Raw genomic sequence first — 17,500 nt, forward strand, 5'->3', positions numbered from 1 at the left:
GTCAGTGTTCATAGTGCAAGACTGGGCTATGAAATACCTGCCCAGAAAGTTCCGCGAAAGTCGAAACGATTGGTTTGGGAAACGGGGCATTCCATGGCACCTGACAGTTGCCACGAGAAGACAGCGTGGTGAGTTCGAAATGCTTACCTTTGCCCATATTTTTCATTCGACTTCCCAAGATAGCAGCGCGGTAGTCGCCGTGATGTCCGATGTGATCAGACAACGGAAGATAATCATGCCGGAGCTGAAGACAGTTTATTATCGTCAAGACAATGCTGGGTGTTATCACTGCGGCTTCACTTTAGTGTGCGCTAAAACCCTCGGCCTCCAATATGGCGTCAATATCAAGCGCCCGGATTTTTCGGATCCACAAGGAGGCAAGGCCGCATGTGATCGGAAGGCAGCAACCATTAAGTCGCACATGAGAATCCATCTTAATGCAGGCAACGATACTGAGACTCCAGCACAAATGAGAGATGCGATCCTTTCGTGTGGTGGAGTACCTGCCATAAACGTTGTATTGTGTGAATGCGTGGAAGTATCCTGCGAGGCATCAGCAAAGATAGAAGGCATCAGTCTGATAAGTAATGTTCAGTTCGAGGAAAGTGGTTTACGGGTCTGGAGGGCGTATAAACCTCGGCCCTGGAAAGCAAATTCCCAAGGAAAAGCTGAGTATTCCGTCTATATCCCAGCTTTTGGCCCTTACAGGAGTTACTCGGTCTAACTCGTGTAGCTTCACACCAGTAAAGGAAAGACGCACTAAAGAAACCGAGCAGGATCTGCCTCCGGCAACAACAACAACAGAAGCAGGAGCAGCAGCAGCAGTGAAAAGTGGGGGAGAGGAATCTATTAGCAAAGAGGGGATTTTCACTTGTCCGGAAGAAGGTTGCGTTCAGACATTTCTGAGGTACTCATCAATGCAGCGGCATTTAGATTGTGGGCGACACAAGCGTGCGGTGGAACGAGACACTTTATTCGATAAAGCAGCTGTGGGGTATGCACAGAACCTTGAAGTGCAATGTCAAGCCCATCCACAGCTCAGTTGTTCTGAACAACCACCCTCCGTGACCGAGGCATTACCAAAGGGTTGGGCTCTCAAGTCGAGTACTTCCAAGAGAGTCAGATTTACTGATAAACAAAGAAAGTTTATGGCGGACAAATTCCAGCAAGGGGAGAGCTCAGGAAGAAAGATTGATCCTGCTTCGGTTGCACATTCAATGCTGACTGCTGTTGACTCGAGGGGAAACCGCATTTTCAGTAGCCAAGATTTTCTCACCTCCTCTCAGATTGCCGGCTTTTTCTCGAGACTTGCGTCGAAGAAAACTCTCTCTGGTGAAGAAGATCATGAGGAGGTGTTGGTGGGTGCTTCTCAGGAGGCAGCGATACAAGAGTTGACAAATGTGGTTGCTCGGGAATTTTTGCCAGCTCACCCTGTCATGTGGGATGGGCGGAACTTGTGTGAAATGGCCTCAGATAGCAAACTTGACAAGTTATCCCTTGCGCAACTAAGAGACATCTGTGCTGACCTTAATATTGATACGAAGGAGATACGGGTCAAGCGCAAGCAGCCATATGTGGAGAAAATAGACGCGTACTGTCAAACTTGCATTTGTAAAGTAACGAAGTGAATGGGTGATGATGCAACTATTGGGCAGGAGGAAATTTGATCTCCTTATCTTAAACTTGAACAGAAATGTTTTCACTGAGAGGAACTCTATATTGACGTCAATAGTCTCAGCCCGGAAAGGCTAGTGAAACGGAATAGCAAGAACAACATGCTGTTGTAATAGAATGGATTTCAAATATCTGTCAGACATGTTGTTTCAGCTTAACTCGCGTTTCTGTTGGCCGAACACTTTCTTTCTTATTGGTTCCCTACCAGGCCTCGGTTGTACGTTCAAAAGGTGGATAACGCTATCCACCGGATAAACCACTATCCAGCGGATAAACACTAGCAAAATCAATTGAGTTATCCAGTAGGTAGCGATTTATCCAGTGGATAGCGCTATCCACCCTTCGAACAACCAGGGCCAGGTAATTAGATTAGCGAACAAATAAGAATGGAGTGGATGTTTTGTTGATAACGCGTCGTAAATGTCAGTGAGAGGGTGTGCTCTTTGTTTTTGTTTAGTTAACGAATCTAATTGAGACGTAAAACGCACTAGGTTACTTGCTGTCTGCCGCTGATTTTGGTCTCTTGATTGGCTAGTTTCCTTTGCATTAATCGCCCTGGCTACGAACTTCCCTTGGCGGCTACACAACTGGTAATGCAAGTGCAAGCGTCGGCGAGAGAAGTGCACGAACAAGGATGAAAACCGATCAAACGTTCAGGACAAAATGGATTTTATGAGATGTGTTTATCCCTCATGAAAGCTTCGATTAAGTAAAGGCATATTACAATATAACCTCAAAGTAACAAAAGCGTTGCGACAAACATGGAACCTGCGTCAGGTGGCCAGACATATTATGGCATGTAAAATTGCGTGACAAAACATTTGCTGTGAATCACTTTATTCTTGTTTATTTCCTACTGTTTCCGATTAAAAAGTACGATTTCTAGAAATGCAGGAATCTGTTAATTACACCATGGCACTTCATTGATGTAATTTTTTTTTAAAGAAAAGAATTTCTTTAGTAGGAAATAGATCGTAAAGTAAGTTTGGTGAATGACGCGTGTATCAGTTCTTGTGACGGCAATCTTGAGAGTAAACTTAACTGTCCGTTGATCTGAAACATTGCTTCCGAACATTTATATTCCAAGTTAAGCTGCTAATATAGCAGAAAGTAACTGAATTCGAACAGCAGTAACAAGAATTACCAAATTTTCACAAGGTTTCCCTCACTTGTGTTTCACAGCTGCCAGAGCTTTGATTGCATTGGCTAATTGAATATTGACTGATTTCAGCAAACTTGTATCGGGCTGCTCCCCAAGGAAATAAGTTTTACCAAAATATATTTTTTGCTATCATTGAATACATGCCTTTAAGTCGTGAAATTCGAAGTTTCAGCCAATTCTGAATTTTACCGCCTATGTTTATGATTGTTTGAAAATGGGTCGCAATTTGGGATTTTCCAAGTCCGAAATTTAGGCAAATTTTTGAGTTCTCACAAGTAATTTTAAATCGATAGCTATCTGTTTCTATCTGGCCTTAATCATCAACTTTTTATCTCCCTAATCAAATTACAAAATAAAGAAATGTGTATTTTCTTTTGCGCCTTCACGAGAGTTTTGATTCTATGGCCCTTGATTGATGGGTCATTTTGGTGATTTTTCCATTTCAGGAGCCGCCTGGAGTTTCTCGAGCTTTTCTCGAAATTAGAAAATTTTCAGAACTTAAAAGTTATATCACGTTTCTTAGGACACCATAGGCTATCTCTGGACAAAAAATGATCGGGGTGAATTTTTTGACTTTGTGCCACATGTCACGCAGTGGTTAGGGAGATTGACTCTTAAGAACTCACAATAGGCTTGATAGCTCAGTTGGTTGTAAGTAAAGACGCAAAGTAAGTAAGTAAGTACTAAGTAAGCAACGCAATCGCTCGGTCAAGGGTTCGAATCCTGTTCCCGCCTGGAATTTTTTCCTGTGGCTTCTTAAGTTGTTCAACTAACTGCAAATGATCTTTCCAACTACTTCCATTACGTTCTCCTCCGTCGAACCCATTCTAATCGTTCCAATCCCTCGGGATGACCTTCGGCTCAGGTATCGATCGTGATACCATACTATTTCAGCATTTTGTCCTGCACAAAACAACCTCAATTTCATGTGATAGTGAGTCAAGTCCGGTTGGATGAGGTTAATATTTACGCTGATTGTGCAACAGAAAGGGAACGTCAGTTGAAGACGGCACGCGCAGAAAAATGTCCATATTGGGTAAGATTACAGTAGAATCCAGACTACTCCGCGCGCTCTCCCGTCGCTAAGTTCCCGTTCTGTTGCTCAATCAACCTAAAACCTGGATGGGTGACCGTCCCCGCGTGTACACGCTAAGAAGTCACGCCACCAAACTGATATTGCATTATATAACACATGCATTCCAAAACGATTCTCACCAAAATATACAACTTTCAAATGTCTCGTTGACGACAAAACACGAATCGAACGCACTTCACTAATCCTTGATTACTGCTAGTTTTACGTTCTCTTTGTTAGTGTCCTATCAGCCTCGCTATCGCGACGAATCTTATTAACGAGACTTGTCATACCTGGCTTCACATTAATTCGGTAAAATCTCTCATCGGGGTTGCCTTCACCTCTATTCTTGGCGATCACCTGAAATTTGTATTTCTTATTCCTGTCTAGATCTTTGATTTGATATTCCAGCTCTTTTGTTTGAAACTCTTTCCAAGGTCCTGGTTTTCTTTTGCTCTGGTGGCGGTATTTGACTATATACTGGATCTCATTATCACCTCCAGTATCCTGGGGCTTGCGCCACTTGAGTGTAAAACTGGTTGTGTCAATAAGCGTTCCTTTGGGTTCGTAGAAAATTGGACGTCCGGGTGCACCTGTAATTATCACAGAGGTGTTTTTAATTAATTTAAATCGCAAACAATTTTGTTCCCAATCCATGCAATTTCAACACATCTGATACAATGCTCTACTTGTGGACAAAAATACAGACGAAAAAAGGCGACCCAGGTAATTATCCTCCAGTGAAGAGACGTGATGTGCGAATGGACGCAAAAAGTGTTTCGCCGCAACGTGGAGAGATGTCAAATATCGCGATTTTCCAGGACGATCTCCTTGGAGGCCAAGGAACGAAATCATATAAAAGGGCCCCTGTCGTTAACTCGTTAAGGTATCGCAGAGGTCAGGCCCGAATTCCCTTTCAAGCCTGAAAATTTTCAGGCTTTCCTTTCGCCGTTTTCTTTCGTCACTGCTCAAGTAATAAAATAAATTATTATTCAACACATTGTGGCAATGTCCAAATATGGTCAAAGCGCGCTCAATATTCGTCGCGCGTACTCTACGTATTATCCTGCTCAATCTTGCGGAATATCGCCTGATTTTAGGCAGCTCGGCCTACGGCCTCGTCGGCTAAGTATCAGGCGATATTTCGCGCGATTTCGCAGGATAAGCGGGGAGCTTAAGCACCCTCGTTCTTTGAGACACGGACGGCGACCGGAAGAGAACAATTCGCGCGCTAGGACAGTGGTGTCTCCCAGATTTTTATACTAATCACTAAATCATCTCTAATGGAGAAAAGATACTTGGCAATGTAAATGTGGTTGTGTGAAGACAAGTTAAAAAGGAAAACAGCTCACTTCCGGTTGCCGTCCGCGTCTCAAACACGCGCATGCTTAAGCTCCCTATTGTTAAAATTGTAATTCCCCATTGTGCTCGCCCCAGTCTCAAAAGCACATGGAACGGCGAATAACCTCGTTCCTGGAAATAAGATGGCGGAACAACAAGAAACATTTGCGGCTAAATACAGGAATTGCACCGACCTAGTCCCAGTCATTCACTTGTACAGACATTGCAAATTTGAGCCCGCGAGAATGAGAGCCCCAACACCAAACCAATGTTTTTACCCAGACCGCTGGTCGGTGCAATTCCTGTATTTAGCTGCAAGTCAAGAAACGGATTTGAAATGGTGACGGTAAGTTGTATGTCAAATAGACTAAACGAAACGTTCGTTTTTCTTTAAGTTACGCATAGGACGTCGACGTGTCCATCGTAAGTTCCTACAAAAGGTGTCAAAATTTAAAATTGACTTTGGGTTTCTCAAAGAAATTAAATACTTTATACATAATATAAGCTTAATAACAAGCGCGGTATAATGTAAGCTCACAGGTTGGTAAAATTTTCATATTTCTACCAATAATGCAAACCAACCTAAAAATTAAACAGCACAAAGCGAAGGTCCAGAAAAGCAGAGAATTTTCAGAATTAATTTCATCAAAAAAGCAACATTTAACTTTTTTTGGGATAAACCAATGAGTAACGGCAACTAAATAATGTTTTGGTTTCGGGAACATTGTTACAGTACATAATGAGTATTCTACAAAATCAAGGTGTCCACTTGTTTATTTTGTAGGTAAGTCATCCGTTTACAAACATTCTTTTGGCGTCAAATTTGGCAACCACTGACAATAGGTAGACTGTTGTTTCTTCAACCAACATGGCTCTCGTTAGAACAACAACAATACGTGATGTTATTGGGAAGATGCTGTGATGTCACCTACTAATGCATTAAGCCAGGATGATGATAAAGGCTACCAGAATGCCAGGAAATAACAGGTCTAATGAGCAAAAATAAAAGCTCTAAAGTTCCACGTCTGCATTTCACATTTTGGTACATTTCTTATCCAATGTCGTCCTGACAACAACATGAAATGACCAAATTTAGGGTTACATATGTGGTGGCCTTGTCCAACTGCTGATAAATTTTCAATTTTCTCTCCAAACATCAACTTTCCATACCAATCTTATTCCTGGAATGTTGATACACACTGTCCATGCCAAATGACTTGGAATATCAGGAAATGACTACAACAACATAAAAGTGAATTTTCAAATGACATTCTCCTAGTCGTTGTCATTTTCCTTGCATACATTTAACAATTATTGGATGAGGTTGAGCATGTTAGCGATAATTATCAAGGCCAAAGTTTGTGTTATCTGCTGAAGCCGAAGGCTGAGGCGGATAACACAAACTGAGGCCTTGATAATTATCGCTAACATGCGAAAACCGAATTCAATAAATTGTTTTATTATGCATATTCCTGAGCTGAGCTCCGCCATGACAAACTGATCAAACTGCTGGTTAGTGTGTCAGGTGACGTCACTTCTGCATGCATAAAACTATTGTCTGTAGGTATGACGTCAATTCTACATATATACAGTAACTGTGCAAAAGTAATGATAGCGAATTTCGTCGAATTTCGACGAAGTTCTACGAAATTCTACGTAAATCTGCGAAATTTAGAGGAGAACGAATTTTCGGCGAAATTTCGCTGGCCTCTATTGTTTCACCATTAACGAAATTTCACTTGGCAAATTCGCTGAAGGTGGCAAAATTCGTTCGAAATTTCGTTAGTGGGAGCGAAATTTCGTTCGAAATTTCGCAAGTAGGAGCGAAATTTCAAACGAAATTTCCAACACTTTGTTTGTGTGAGCGAAATTTCGAACAAACCTTTAGTTGCAAAAACGCTAAAATGCTCTTTCCTTGACAAAAAAATGTTTATCAAAGTTTCTATGGCGCGCTGCTCACGTTTAGTTATTTTTCACTTCAAGGAAAAATTCTTTGTTTCGCACGCGTCGGCAAGTCACTTGCGAGATGTTTATTTCCAAAGCGTTCCGAAGACCTTGTACTTATATTTGAAGATCATTAGTTGGATCCTCTAATGATAATTCGAAAACGGCGAAAAGAAAGAAAAGCGAAGAAGAGAGAAGATTCGTCTCACCTTTCGAAATTTCGTACGCATTTTGAACGAAATTTCGTCTCTCCTTTCGAAATTTCGCACACGTCAAGAGCGAAGATTCGGCGAAATTTCGTTACGCTTTCCAACATTTCGCCAAAGCAAAACGAAATTTCGCACTTCTCCTGAGCGAAAATTCGGTGAAATTTCGTTAGACCTTTCGAAATTTCGCTCAACCTACAGGAAATTTCGCATGTCTCCAAAGCAAAAGTTCGACGAAATTTCGCCGAAATTTCGTTGAGAACAAAGCACGAATTCCGACGAATTTCGCTATCATTACTTTTTCACAGTTACGCCTTAAGTGTCTTTAAAGGCACCAATGCACATTTTAGCTGTCTGACATTAAGTTAACCACCACATGAATAAAGCACTTTATGTTGTCTTTTAGCAGCATATTTATAGATAAAAATAAACTATTGGAGTGAGACTTTGAGCTGCCGATGACCACTTTATTCCTAGCTTTCAACGATCTACGACACCATCAAGAAATAATGATGACGCCGTAGATCGACAGAAAAGCGGCAGAGACGTTTTTAACAGCAGCTCAAAGCCTTGCTCAAACAGATTATTCTTCCATCACATGAATATTACATGACACAGAATCTCTTACATCTGATGTTGAGGTTACGAACAAAGGTATCCACAATAACTTTCCCATCATCATCCAAGGCACTGCTTCTTGCCTCACAAATGTATTTTCCTGCATCTCCAATCTGAATGTTTTTAAACTCAATAACACTTTGGCCTTCGGACATCTACAAAAGGAACAACAACAACAACAAAATTCCTTTTCACAATCTTGTAATAATTACTAATCATGCTCCCATTTAGCATGTGCTTTATTCAGCTATTAGTTTTTTAGTTGCTGTGAGTAGATGTTGAGGATTTATTTTTTTGCACTAAAGAACTTACATTTTAACCTGCATTAACGCATTGACTCCTAGGGGTTCCCCACTGACGAGTAAAATACTCTGGCGTTAGAAAGAGGAAAATACTAAGTATGGGCGGTTTACGACAGTTTAGGGGTGAAAGAGTTAATGGGTTTTTCATTGAGTGACTAATGATACAATAGTAATGAATCTGCTTCTTACGTAATAACAGTATATAACGTTCTAGGTCAGTTTGTAAACAAGTATTCTCAATACTTATATGTGAATCGAAGGAAGAATACAAATAATAATCACTACTACATCCTGGTTGACAAACTGAAGACTATTGCACAGAATTGCTATTACAATGAAAAAACCAGATGATGGTTGCTCTTACAATGTACGTACCTTTTGACGAGGGTCCCTTTCTCCATTCCTCGTCCACTCTACTGTTGGCTTGGGAGATCCCTTGGCTTTGCATTCTAAACTAAAAGATTCTCCTCTGCCTACTTCCTTGTCACCACCTGAAGAGGTGATCACGGGTGGCTCTGAAAAAGAAAATGCATGGGACATTATCTCATCTGAACATAGTTTAATTATTGGCCAATTGTAGATGCCAAGAGTCTCCTATAGCTTGTAGTGGTTTCATTTCAGCTGCCAAAAGCGCCAGCCACCAGCTACTTCACTGAGAGAAGTTGGCTACTTTTTCCCCTCAATTTGCCAAAACTTTTGCTAATTAATTAATAAAGGCATAAAAAATGATATGGAGCAAAATAATTGTAATGTGGTTGAACCACGATCCATTACCTCAATCATTCACATTTTCAGCAGTTTTTTACACATGCGCATTGCGGGCTCCTACTTTGTTTTGTTAAACAACTGGCAACCGACCTGGCGACACAATTCAGCACATTGATTGTCCCTGGTGCAATTTAAGTTGCGACTATATCAAACCCCCCTACAGGCTCGCAGCTTCTAAAGGCATTCATGTGAGAACCTTTGGTGCTAAAAATAATCAATGTTTTCCTTCAAAAGGGGTTGGAATGTCTGCAAAAATAAGGGTGAGAATGTCACCAATGATCCAGATTTTTGGAATCCAAACATTCATTTTGAATTAATCTACAGTATTCAAACTAGTGGTACTTGGAATTTACTGTATTAATCGGGATTTTCAGGATTCTTCTTGTTTCTTTTGGTGATTCAAAACTGTCTCTTTGGTCAGAAAAATCTCTATTGTTGACATATTGTAATGAATGTAGATTTGGATAATATCATAATCAGTGTTATTATTCCAACAATACATTTTTTGAACACTGCACTGCTATGGGTACAGGACATAACTTAAAGAAACCAGCTAAAGTAGCACCAATGCTTGTCATGTGACAGCAGATGTGTGGATCGGTGTGTGATCGCATGTTGTGTGATGCATTCCACCTTAAAAGATACACACGTACTACCATGACAATAAATTATTGTATTGTATTGTATGACAAAAGGCCTCATGACAAAATAGCCCAGCAATACCTGCGACTGTCAACTAGCTGTATTTTCACTTTATAGTGACATTCTAGTCACCCCTCTCGCAGAGCCTTTCTTTTGGTGTTCTTGAGAAAGGCTCTGCATGGATTGATTATGATCTTTTTTGAGAATGCACTGAATTTTGCCAGGATACAGTCTCAAACCCAAGCCTAACAGGCCAGATCTTGTTGCCATGTTGGTTTTCCGCATTACAGCAAGCTCAATTACAACCATAGGTTTTATCACTACACTGACGCTCACACTGGAGAAACCAGTTTGACGAGAGAAAACAAGCTTGACTAGTCCCGAAGTCTGGGCTGTGGCACCCTCAAAGAGTTGATGCGATTCAGGCAGGGCCTCCTTTTCTCATCCTTGAGGAAGAAAAAGATAAAAGGAGGCTCTGCTCGCAGGGTGCATACTAGTGAGCCTCACCATAAATATTCATGTCCACCACTTCCCTAACTTCACCAATCTGCTCGCCAGTTTTTTCTATCACATTGTATGCTCTACATGTGTATGTTCCGTTCAAATCTTTGTCCACTTTCTTGATGGTTAAGTTGCCACCGCTAATTTCAAAGTTGGCAAATGATGTTATCTCGTTGCCTTTGGGGTTTAACCATTGATACTTGGGTGGTGGTCAAGTTTCAAGGTTATTTAGCTGAGCACAAGTGCTCTACTAATTGGGGAGAATACAAATCTACTGAAATCAGGGGCTGCGGTCTTGGAACAACTCCTGGGTTGGTTCAGAAAAAAATGGACACAAAGAGCCATACAAATAAAACAATGGACCATAACATAAAACAGAATAGAGCTGCGCCCTAAAGGGACCCAATGAAATTAGTGGTTGTAAAGAGCTGCATCCTGACTGGAAATAAGAACAAATCAAATCAAATGTTGGTTTTTGAGGAAAGGGGAAAACAGGAGTACCCGAGTAAAAATCTCTCTGAGCAGAGTAGAGAACCAACAAACTCAATCCACAAAAATGGCGCAAATCGGGAATCGATCCTGAGCCACATAGGTGGAAGGTGAGTGCTCTCACCACTGTGCCAGCTCTGCTCCTAAAATACAGAGTTATGGATGACTTGTACACTGGTACACTGGTTTGGTAAGCAGTTTATGTGAAAAATGGCCTCTCTTCGCCATTAGAGATAGACCAGACATCTTGGGTTGAGAAGAATGACGAAAAACTAACTCAGTGATCAAATAATAAAATAACTCATAATTGGTCTCAAAATATACTGATTGCCACAGGGACTGGACAATCTGCAAGCCAGCGAGTCATGCAAATTTCGCATTTAAGTCTAAGCACCCGTTTCAAATAGTGCTGATAAACTGTTATTAAGTCTAAGCACCCATTTTAAAACAGTTATAGCTTTCAATAACTGTGTGATTCACAAGTTGACTCGCCATCTTGGCTTGCAGGCCTTGCAGCCATGGCTCACATGCCTCGCTGGCTCGCACATTGTCCAAACTCATTGCCAAGTCTAGGCTTTGACATGTCATCTTTCTGCGTGCGTTTTCATTTCTTGCTCACTGTTTTTGTTTTTATTTTACTTGACATAAGTTAGTTCTTTGTATCAAGTTGCACTTATTTCTTCACTTTGTTCGTTCTTTATCGATGACTATCCAGTGCTTTCAATAAGTATCAACTGCCAACCAAAAGCATAGGCTACTTCATTACGAGAAGTCAGCTAATTCTGTTAAAATTTGATTTTAAAAGGAGACAAAAAAAAACCTGATAAAAAGATATTTTCCGACTTACAAATATAATTTTAACAATTTCGTATACAGCTACATGTAGCTTAATATTTAAATGTCTCTAGAGGGAGCAATTAAAATAGGCATATCAAGCACTGGATTGTAATGGCCATATTTGGGGTCTTTTTGAAATTTTGCCAAATTCAGTGGTTTGCTTTGCCCAAATATTGTAGGTTGTGAGAGGCTCTGCCAAGGTACATGTACATTTCGACAAGCGACTCGGCCTAAAAAGTAGTGACAGCACGTTAAGTGAAACCGTGACAAACAACATCCTTTCTTTAAATTTCCTTTTATTTGAGAAAGCAACGTGAACTCCCACTGACAAAGCACAGACACGAAACCTTTTAAAATTCAGACAAGTGACACGGGACACCCTCTGGCAGGGATGACTTTGACATTCTTACAAGAGACAGGTGAAATCCTCTTCAAATCAGGTGATCTTTAAGAAGTAACAACGGAAATATCCATTGAAATCTCTTCAGTGTATACACGAAAATTGAACAGGAAAGGGATATGAGACAATACCTACCTACAGCATACACCTCAATTTGTTTTCTAACTCCATAGCTTTCTTGTTCCACAGTCACCGTGTAGTTGTCTTGGTCAGATACTTTGACATTGACAATTGTCAGGGAGCCATCATTCAGTAATTTGTAGCGTGCATCATTGGCTGGATTCAATGTTCTTCTTCCCTTCTTCCATGTTATTTGTGGTTTAGGATAACCTCTTACCCCAAATGTAATGGTGTCTTCTTGACCAATTTTAATGTGTTGTATCAGGTCCACTTTTAATGTGTCAACTGTAACATTCATGGCAAATAAAGCACACATGGTATCCTTCTTAAGCACAAAATAAAATCAAAAACATTTTTACGCATTTTAAACTCAGGGCTTTCATCAAGCTTTGAAGAAGCTGGCTTTGCAAAAAAAGTTGCCATTTACTTTAAGGCTGTCATTATAGTGTACATAGGGGATATTACACTGTGGCGAGGGAGATATTGTTCTTACTACAAGAATATAAAATTCATATATTCAAGTTAACATGTAATTTTCTTTTTATTACATGGTCATGAAATATACAAAGTACATGGTAGAGATTGAAAAGCAGGCCTAATACAAAGACGTAGATGCTGTATTGATTCTATGAGTGTTTTAGTTCCTGGTAAAACACTCCCTCCCATATAATAAAAGCCATCATCACACTCTTGAGTAGCCAGCTATTCTCATGGCAACAGCCAACCAAATTTCCCCTAAGGGGTTGTGAACATCAGAAAATGGGAGCTTACAAAAAAAAAAGCAGATAAATCTTTTCAGTCATAAAATCTTTACTTACAATTAACATGCAGTTCAAAAGTTGCTTTATTGTTTAAGCTCCCACGACATTCATATTCACCACCTTCCTCAACCTTCACATCAGCAAATGTTAGTTTGTATGTGGTTGCATCAACTTGTTCCACTCGCACTGCTGCAGTTGAAGAACTAGTAATCTGGGTGTTGTCTGCTTTAAACCAACCAACAAATTTCTCTCCCTTACTCAATCTACACTCAGTAAAAACTGTTAATCCCGGTTGTGGATATAACGTTGCAGCTACAACTTTCACATCTGCTCCTGTTAAATAACAAAAGTGTCATTCACATGTTAAGGAAGGTTAAAATGTTGAGACCAAGTTCTGTTACGGTACTAATGTATTATGTTATTGAGGGGACTCCAAACATTAAGCATTAGCCTCCTCACATTTCACTACATGTGTAAGTGTGACCATGCATGACTATTCGTGAAAGTTCATCCAGGTTTTCAAATTTGGGGGTCACCTAGACCCCTTCCTGAAAAATGTGAGGGTCCATTGCAAAATTTTAGGGGTCCAGCTAATTAATATTCAAGAATATTTAATATTCAATCTATTGCCTCTTAATATGCCATTCACATGTTTTTCCTGGTGTTTGTAATTTGCGTAAATATTCGATTTTTTTTTCTGTGTCCAATTGGACCCTTTGTGAGAAGTTACATGTACAAATATTTCGCTTTTTATGCTCTTGTGTGACTGAAAGTTTTCTTTCTTAGACTAATATGTATGGTTTTTCAAGGTCTATTTCACCTTAGAAAAAGACATCAGCTGCAAAAGTTTATTTAGTTATGTTGAATTGAGTACATTTACCTGATCTAAATTACACTAATGTAGCTTTCTTTTATTGTTGACAGTTGTAAGCTAAAATCATCTTAAAATAATGCAAGCTTCTAAAAATGCACCTTATCTCAAAAACAAGCATGGTGAACCCCCATTTTTTTTTTGCCCTTTTGGCAAAAGTAGATCATTACCTTTCTGCCTGGCAAATTTTAAAAAAATCTGTGCATGGGAACATTTTGGGCTCAAACGTCCGTAAAACCACGGCAAATTGCCGCGAAATTAGAAGCAACAATGAGAAGATTTATTATTTGAATTTACCGACGTCATATCTTCCTTAATGGCCTTATTTTCGGTTGAATGAATGAGATCAATAAAATATTTTAAAAAGTGGCAAAACTTGGAAATCTGTCTCTTTTTAAGCGGTGCTACAGCAATTCAAAGTCGGCAAAACTCTCATACATTTACTGTAAATTTAGCCGTGTCTGCCCCCCAGCCAAGATGGTGGTCAAAAACTGTGGAAGGGTCTATTGCCTTTGAGGACGTATACAAAACATGGACCCCAGGTCCATGCACCCCTTCATGGATCTGGTCCATGGCCTACCCCTGTGAACCACCCCTCATTTTGCAAAATTACAAGCACAAAAATCTTTAGACGAAAGAGGGAGGTGATCTTCACACTTACCTGGACAATTTTTCCAATTGTCTCTAATTATAGACACCTGAGAAATTCAGGTGGCTTTAAGGGGATTCGAACCCATGACCTCTGTGACGCCGGTGCAACGCTCTACAAACTGAGCTTTGAAGCCACTCATTTGGGAGCAGGTCAATTTGTTGGGCTCATTTGTTCTCGTGAAGGATTCGACCAATGTAATGAACTTATATTTGGAAAGCGGCTTTTAGACCAAGCCCTTTGGAGCCACCAATATGTGGTACAAGTGTCTCCAACAGGCTATTGCTTAAATCAATTTATTTTTGGATTGAATTTCCCAATATTAATCCTGCAGGAGCCCAATGACCAATTACAAGAAACTAAATTGACATAATAGCGTCACTGAACGGGAATTGTCTTTGTCTTTTTGCAGAAAAAGTAGTCTAAAAATAGATAGTACATGGGCTCCAACCTCGTTCCCAGGGTCTCTCTTCTCTGCCTCCATTGTCGTTGAGAGAAGACCCTGGTTCACACTGGTCACGTGTCTCCCAGAATCTGGGAGGTTGGCGAAATGTGTGTTAGGGGATGGGTGGCAATGTAGGCTTTGTTGACATTGCAAAGAAGGGAATCAGCACGCAATTGATTTTGTGGCCAGATAACCATTGACAAAACGTTTGACAGCAGTATTTTATGTACTACACATATGGAACCCGATGTGAAAGAAAAAAAGTTGTGGTCAAATCGATCAGACGCCACAGAAAATATCCTCACATTATTCAAGTTTTCATCCGTGTGAAGGTCCGGATCAACGAAGAATGCTAATAGTTTGCGACAATTTTAAAGGAAAGAAGATTTTGTCGTGCAAGAAAACAAGCGAAACGGTTATCCATGGAAAACAAACATGTTCAGCGATCAGCCGGTGTGTTGTTATTTAAGTTCTTGAGTCACATATCGACCTCAAATACATCAAATCAAACTGTATTAGCATGTGCAGGTATTTCATTTTGTTCTTTGATTTTCGTTTTTCTTTCGAAAGTTAAACAACGTGATTGCTAAGGTCGCAATCTTGTACAGCGAGTTGACAGTTTGACTTATGATATTTATATTTCAACAACTTCGTGTAAATTGTCGATGTCGTTAAGATTTTTTTTACCACTGCACCGCGCTTTAATAGCGTGTATATTTTTAGTCGCAGTAAAATAAAAGAGACATTTTTATCAAGCAAACGTAGTGTTTGGTGTATTCTTTTATGTTAGTGTTTGTTCTGAAGAAGCAACTTTGGCTACTAACGAAATTAATTTTTTTAAAGCGAAAGTCAATCGCCGCTCGACATTGAAGTCGTCTTGTCGATCACAAAAGCTCTTGCTTTTAGTTTGACCGCTTTTGTGGGAATTCATCTCCTGTGGGAATATAACATCAGCTCTTTTGACCTTTTTATTTTAGAAATGCCTTGTTAAACGAATATTTTTTCGCCCAGGTGCGGTTGCGGGATCAAAATATAACGAAAACACTACCCTAGTGGAAAAATGTTTGTCGACGAGTGCCACGTGACCAGCGTGAACCAGGGTCTTCTCTCAACGACAATGGAGGCAGAGAAGAGAGACCCTGGGAACGAGGTTGCATGGGCTCCTGGTCTGTACAAATACTGTGACATAGGCTTAGTAAGGGAACTGTTTGCTCCTAGTCAAGGGTTCCTGCTTGAATTTCCAGGTAAGTGTGAGAATCACATCTCTCTTTTGTCTAAAGATTTTTCTGCTTGTAACACATATTGAGTTTACAAAATGAGGGGTGGTCCACAAGGGTAGGCCATGGATCGGGACCTCAGGGGTGGTCCATGGACCTGGGGTCCATATTTTGTATACGTCCTGCCCGGGCATAGCCAAGCTGATGACATTATTTTAAGGGCAGGGGCGAATGAGGTTAACTATCAATTATAAGAGTTATTTCAGTAGAGTTATCACTTAGAGTTAGAGTTAACGACTTCCAAAATCCTGAATTCAAGATTTTGGACTGCCAAAATCCTGAATTCAAGATTTTGGAAGTCCAAAATCTTGAATTCAGGATTTTGGAAACTTAACTCTAACTCTACGACATAACTCTATGAAAATAACTCTAAGAATAGCTGTCCCCTGGGCGAATTCACAAAATGCACAGGAGAAAATTTTTAAAACTAATACTTGTCAACATTTTTTATGTTAATTTATGGAAAAGAGACAACAACAACACGGCCAGAACAAAATGATTAAAATTTTCAAATTTGGTCTTTTATCCTTACACCTCAAAGATTTAAACGTGACACAGTGGAAGGTTCGTGCTATCTGGCACATTGCTGTCTTGCCTTATAACTGGCATATTTTTAGCCAAAAAGATCTAAATCATCCTAACTATGTCTTTAAAGTATTTTGAGGGACCATCGATGCAAAGGCGCTTATCTCTTATCAGCAATTCACTTGTCAAACATCAAGAAAATTGTTCCGTTTTTCTGATTATACAGTAGCTCGGCTTTACAAATTTTTAGAAAAGGTGCGTCAAAACTTGACTCTTAAAAGATTCTTGGAATAAAAAAATTGACAACCCGTCTTTCGAACAGCAAAAATAACACCCAAAATTACCCGTTTTACGAGGAAAAACAGCAAAGCTTGGTTTTGTTTGATCACGAAGTCTTCAAACTAAAAGCCTTCGGAACAAATATTTGATCACAAAGCTTTTGTGAATGGAGAATTAATGGGCAAACACAGGATTTTTCTGAGATTAGCCTAGTTAGCTCGAGTACGATACTTCGATCATGTCGGCTTAAACCCAAAATTTCAATGATAAGGAATGTTGAAGTCGAAAGTTCAAAATGACATGAAATCTGTTTACCTATTCGTTTCAGTCAAATTCTTGCAACAACACAATGTTTCCTGCCACCAAATCATTATGCTCAATGTATAATTTTAGGCTGAAATTCAACTATTAAATCGTAAAGAGGCGTATTTAATGAACAAATTGCAAACCCAAGAATAGACATCAGAAATGCCGCGAGAGAAAATAATCTGCAATGCTCCTGTGCTCTTTAAAATTTCACGTACGAGCGAACTTTTGGAAATTAACCCCAGCCTACTTCTTTTCTCAATTTCCACATAATTTACTAATGTCACTCATTGCTATAAAAATAATGC

The 17,500-nt window shown here is 39.9% G+C and overlaps 1 protein-coding gene across 1 annotated transcript in view; it reads right to left on the reverse strand.

Moving 5' to 3' along the window:
• The window catches only part of LOC137996308 (neural cell adhesion molecule 2-like), a 30,616-nt gene that overhangs the window by 9,234 nt on the left and 3,882 nt on the right, over positions 1 to 17,500 (reverse strand). The window contains exons 2-7 of the mRNA XM_068841711.1: positions 12,898 to 13,173; positions 12,095 to 12,364; positions 10,240 to 10,410; positions 8,698 to 8,837; positions 8,031 to 8,175; positions 4,205 to 4,504 (exon numbers count right to left, since the gene is read on the reverse strand). Coding sequence (XP_068697812.1) covers positions 4,205 to 4,504; positions 8,031 to 8,175; positions 8,698 to 8,837; positions 10,240 to 10,410; positions 12,095 to 12,364; positions 12,898 to 13,173 — 1,302 coding nt within the window. The remainder of the gene's footprint in view (positions 1 to 4,204; positions 4,505 to 8,030; positions 8,176 to 8,697; positions 8,838 to 10,239; positions 10,411 to 12,094; positions 12,365 to 12,897; positions 13,174 to 17,500) is intronic.

This window comes from Montipora foliosa, chromosome 3, assembly GCF_036669935.1.
Source record: "Montipora foliosa isolate CH-2021 chromosome 3, ASM3666993v2, whole genome shotgun sequence".
Lineage (NCBI taxonomy): Eukaryota > Metazoa > Cnidaria > Anthozoa > Scleractinia > Acroporidae > Montipora > Montipora foliosa.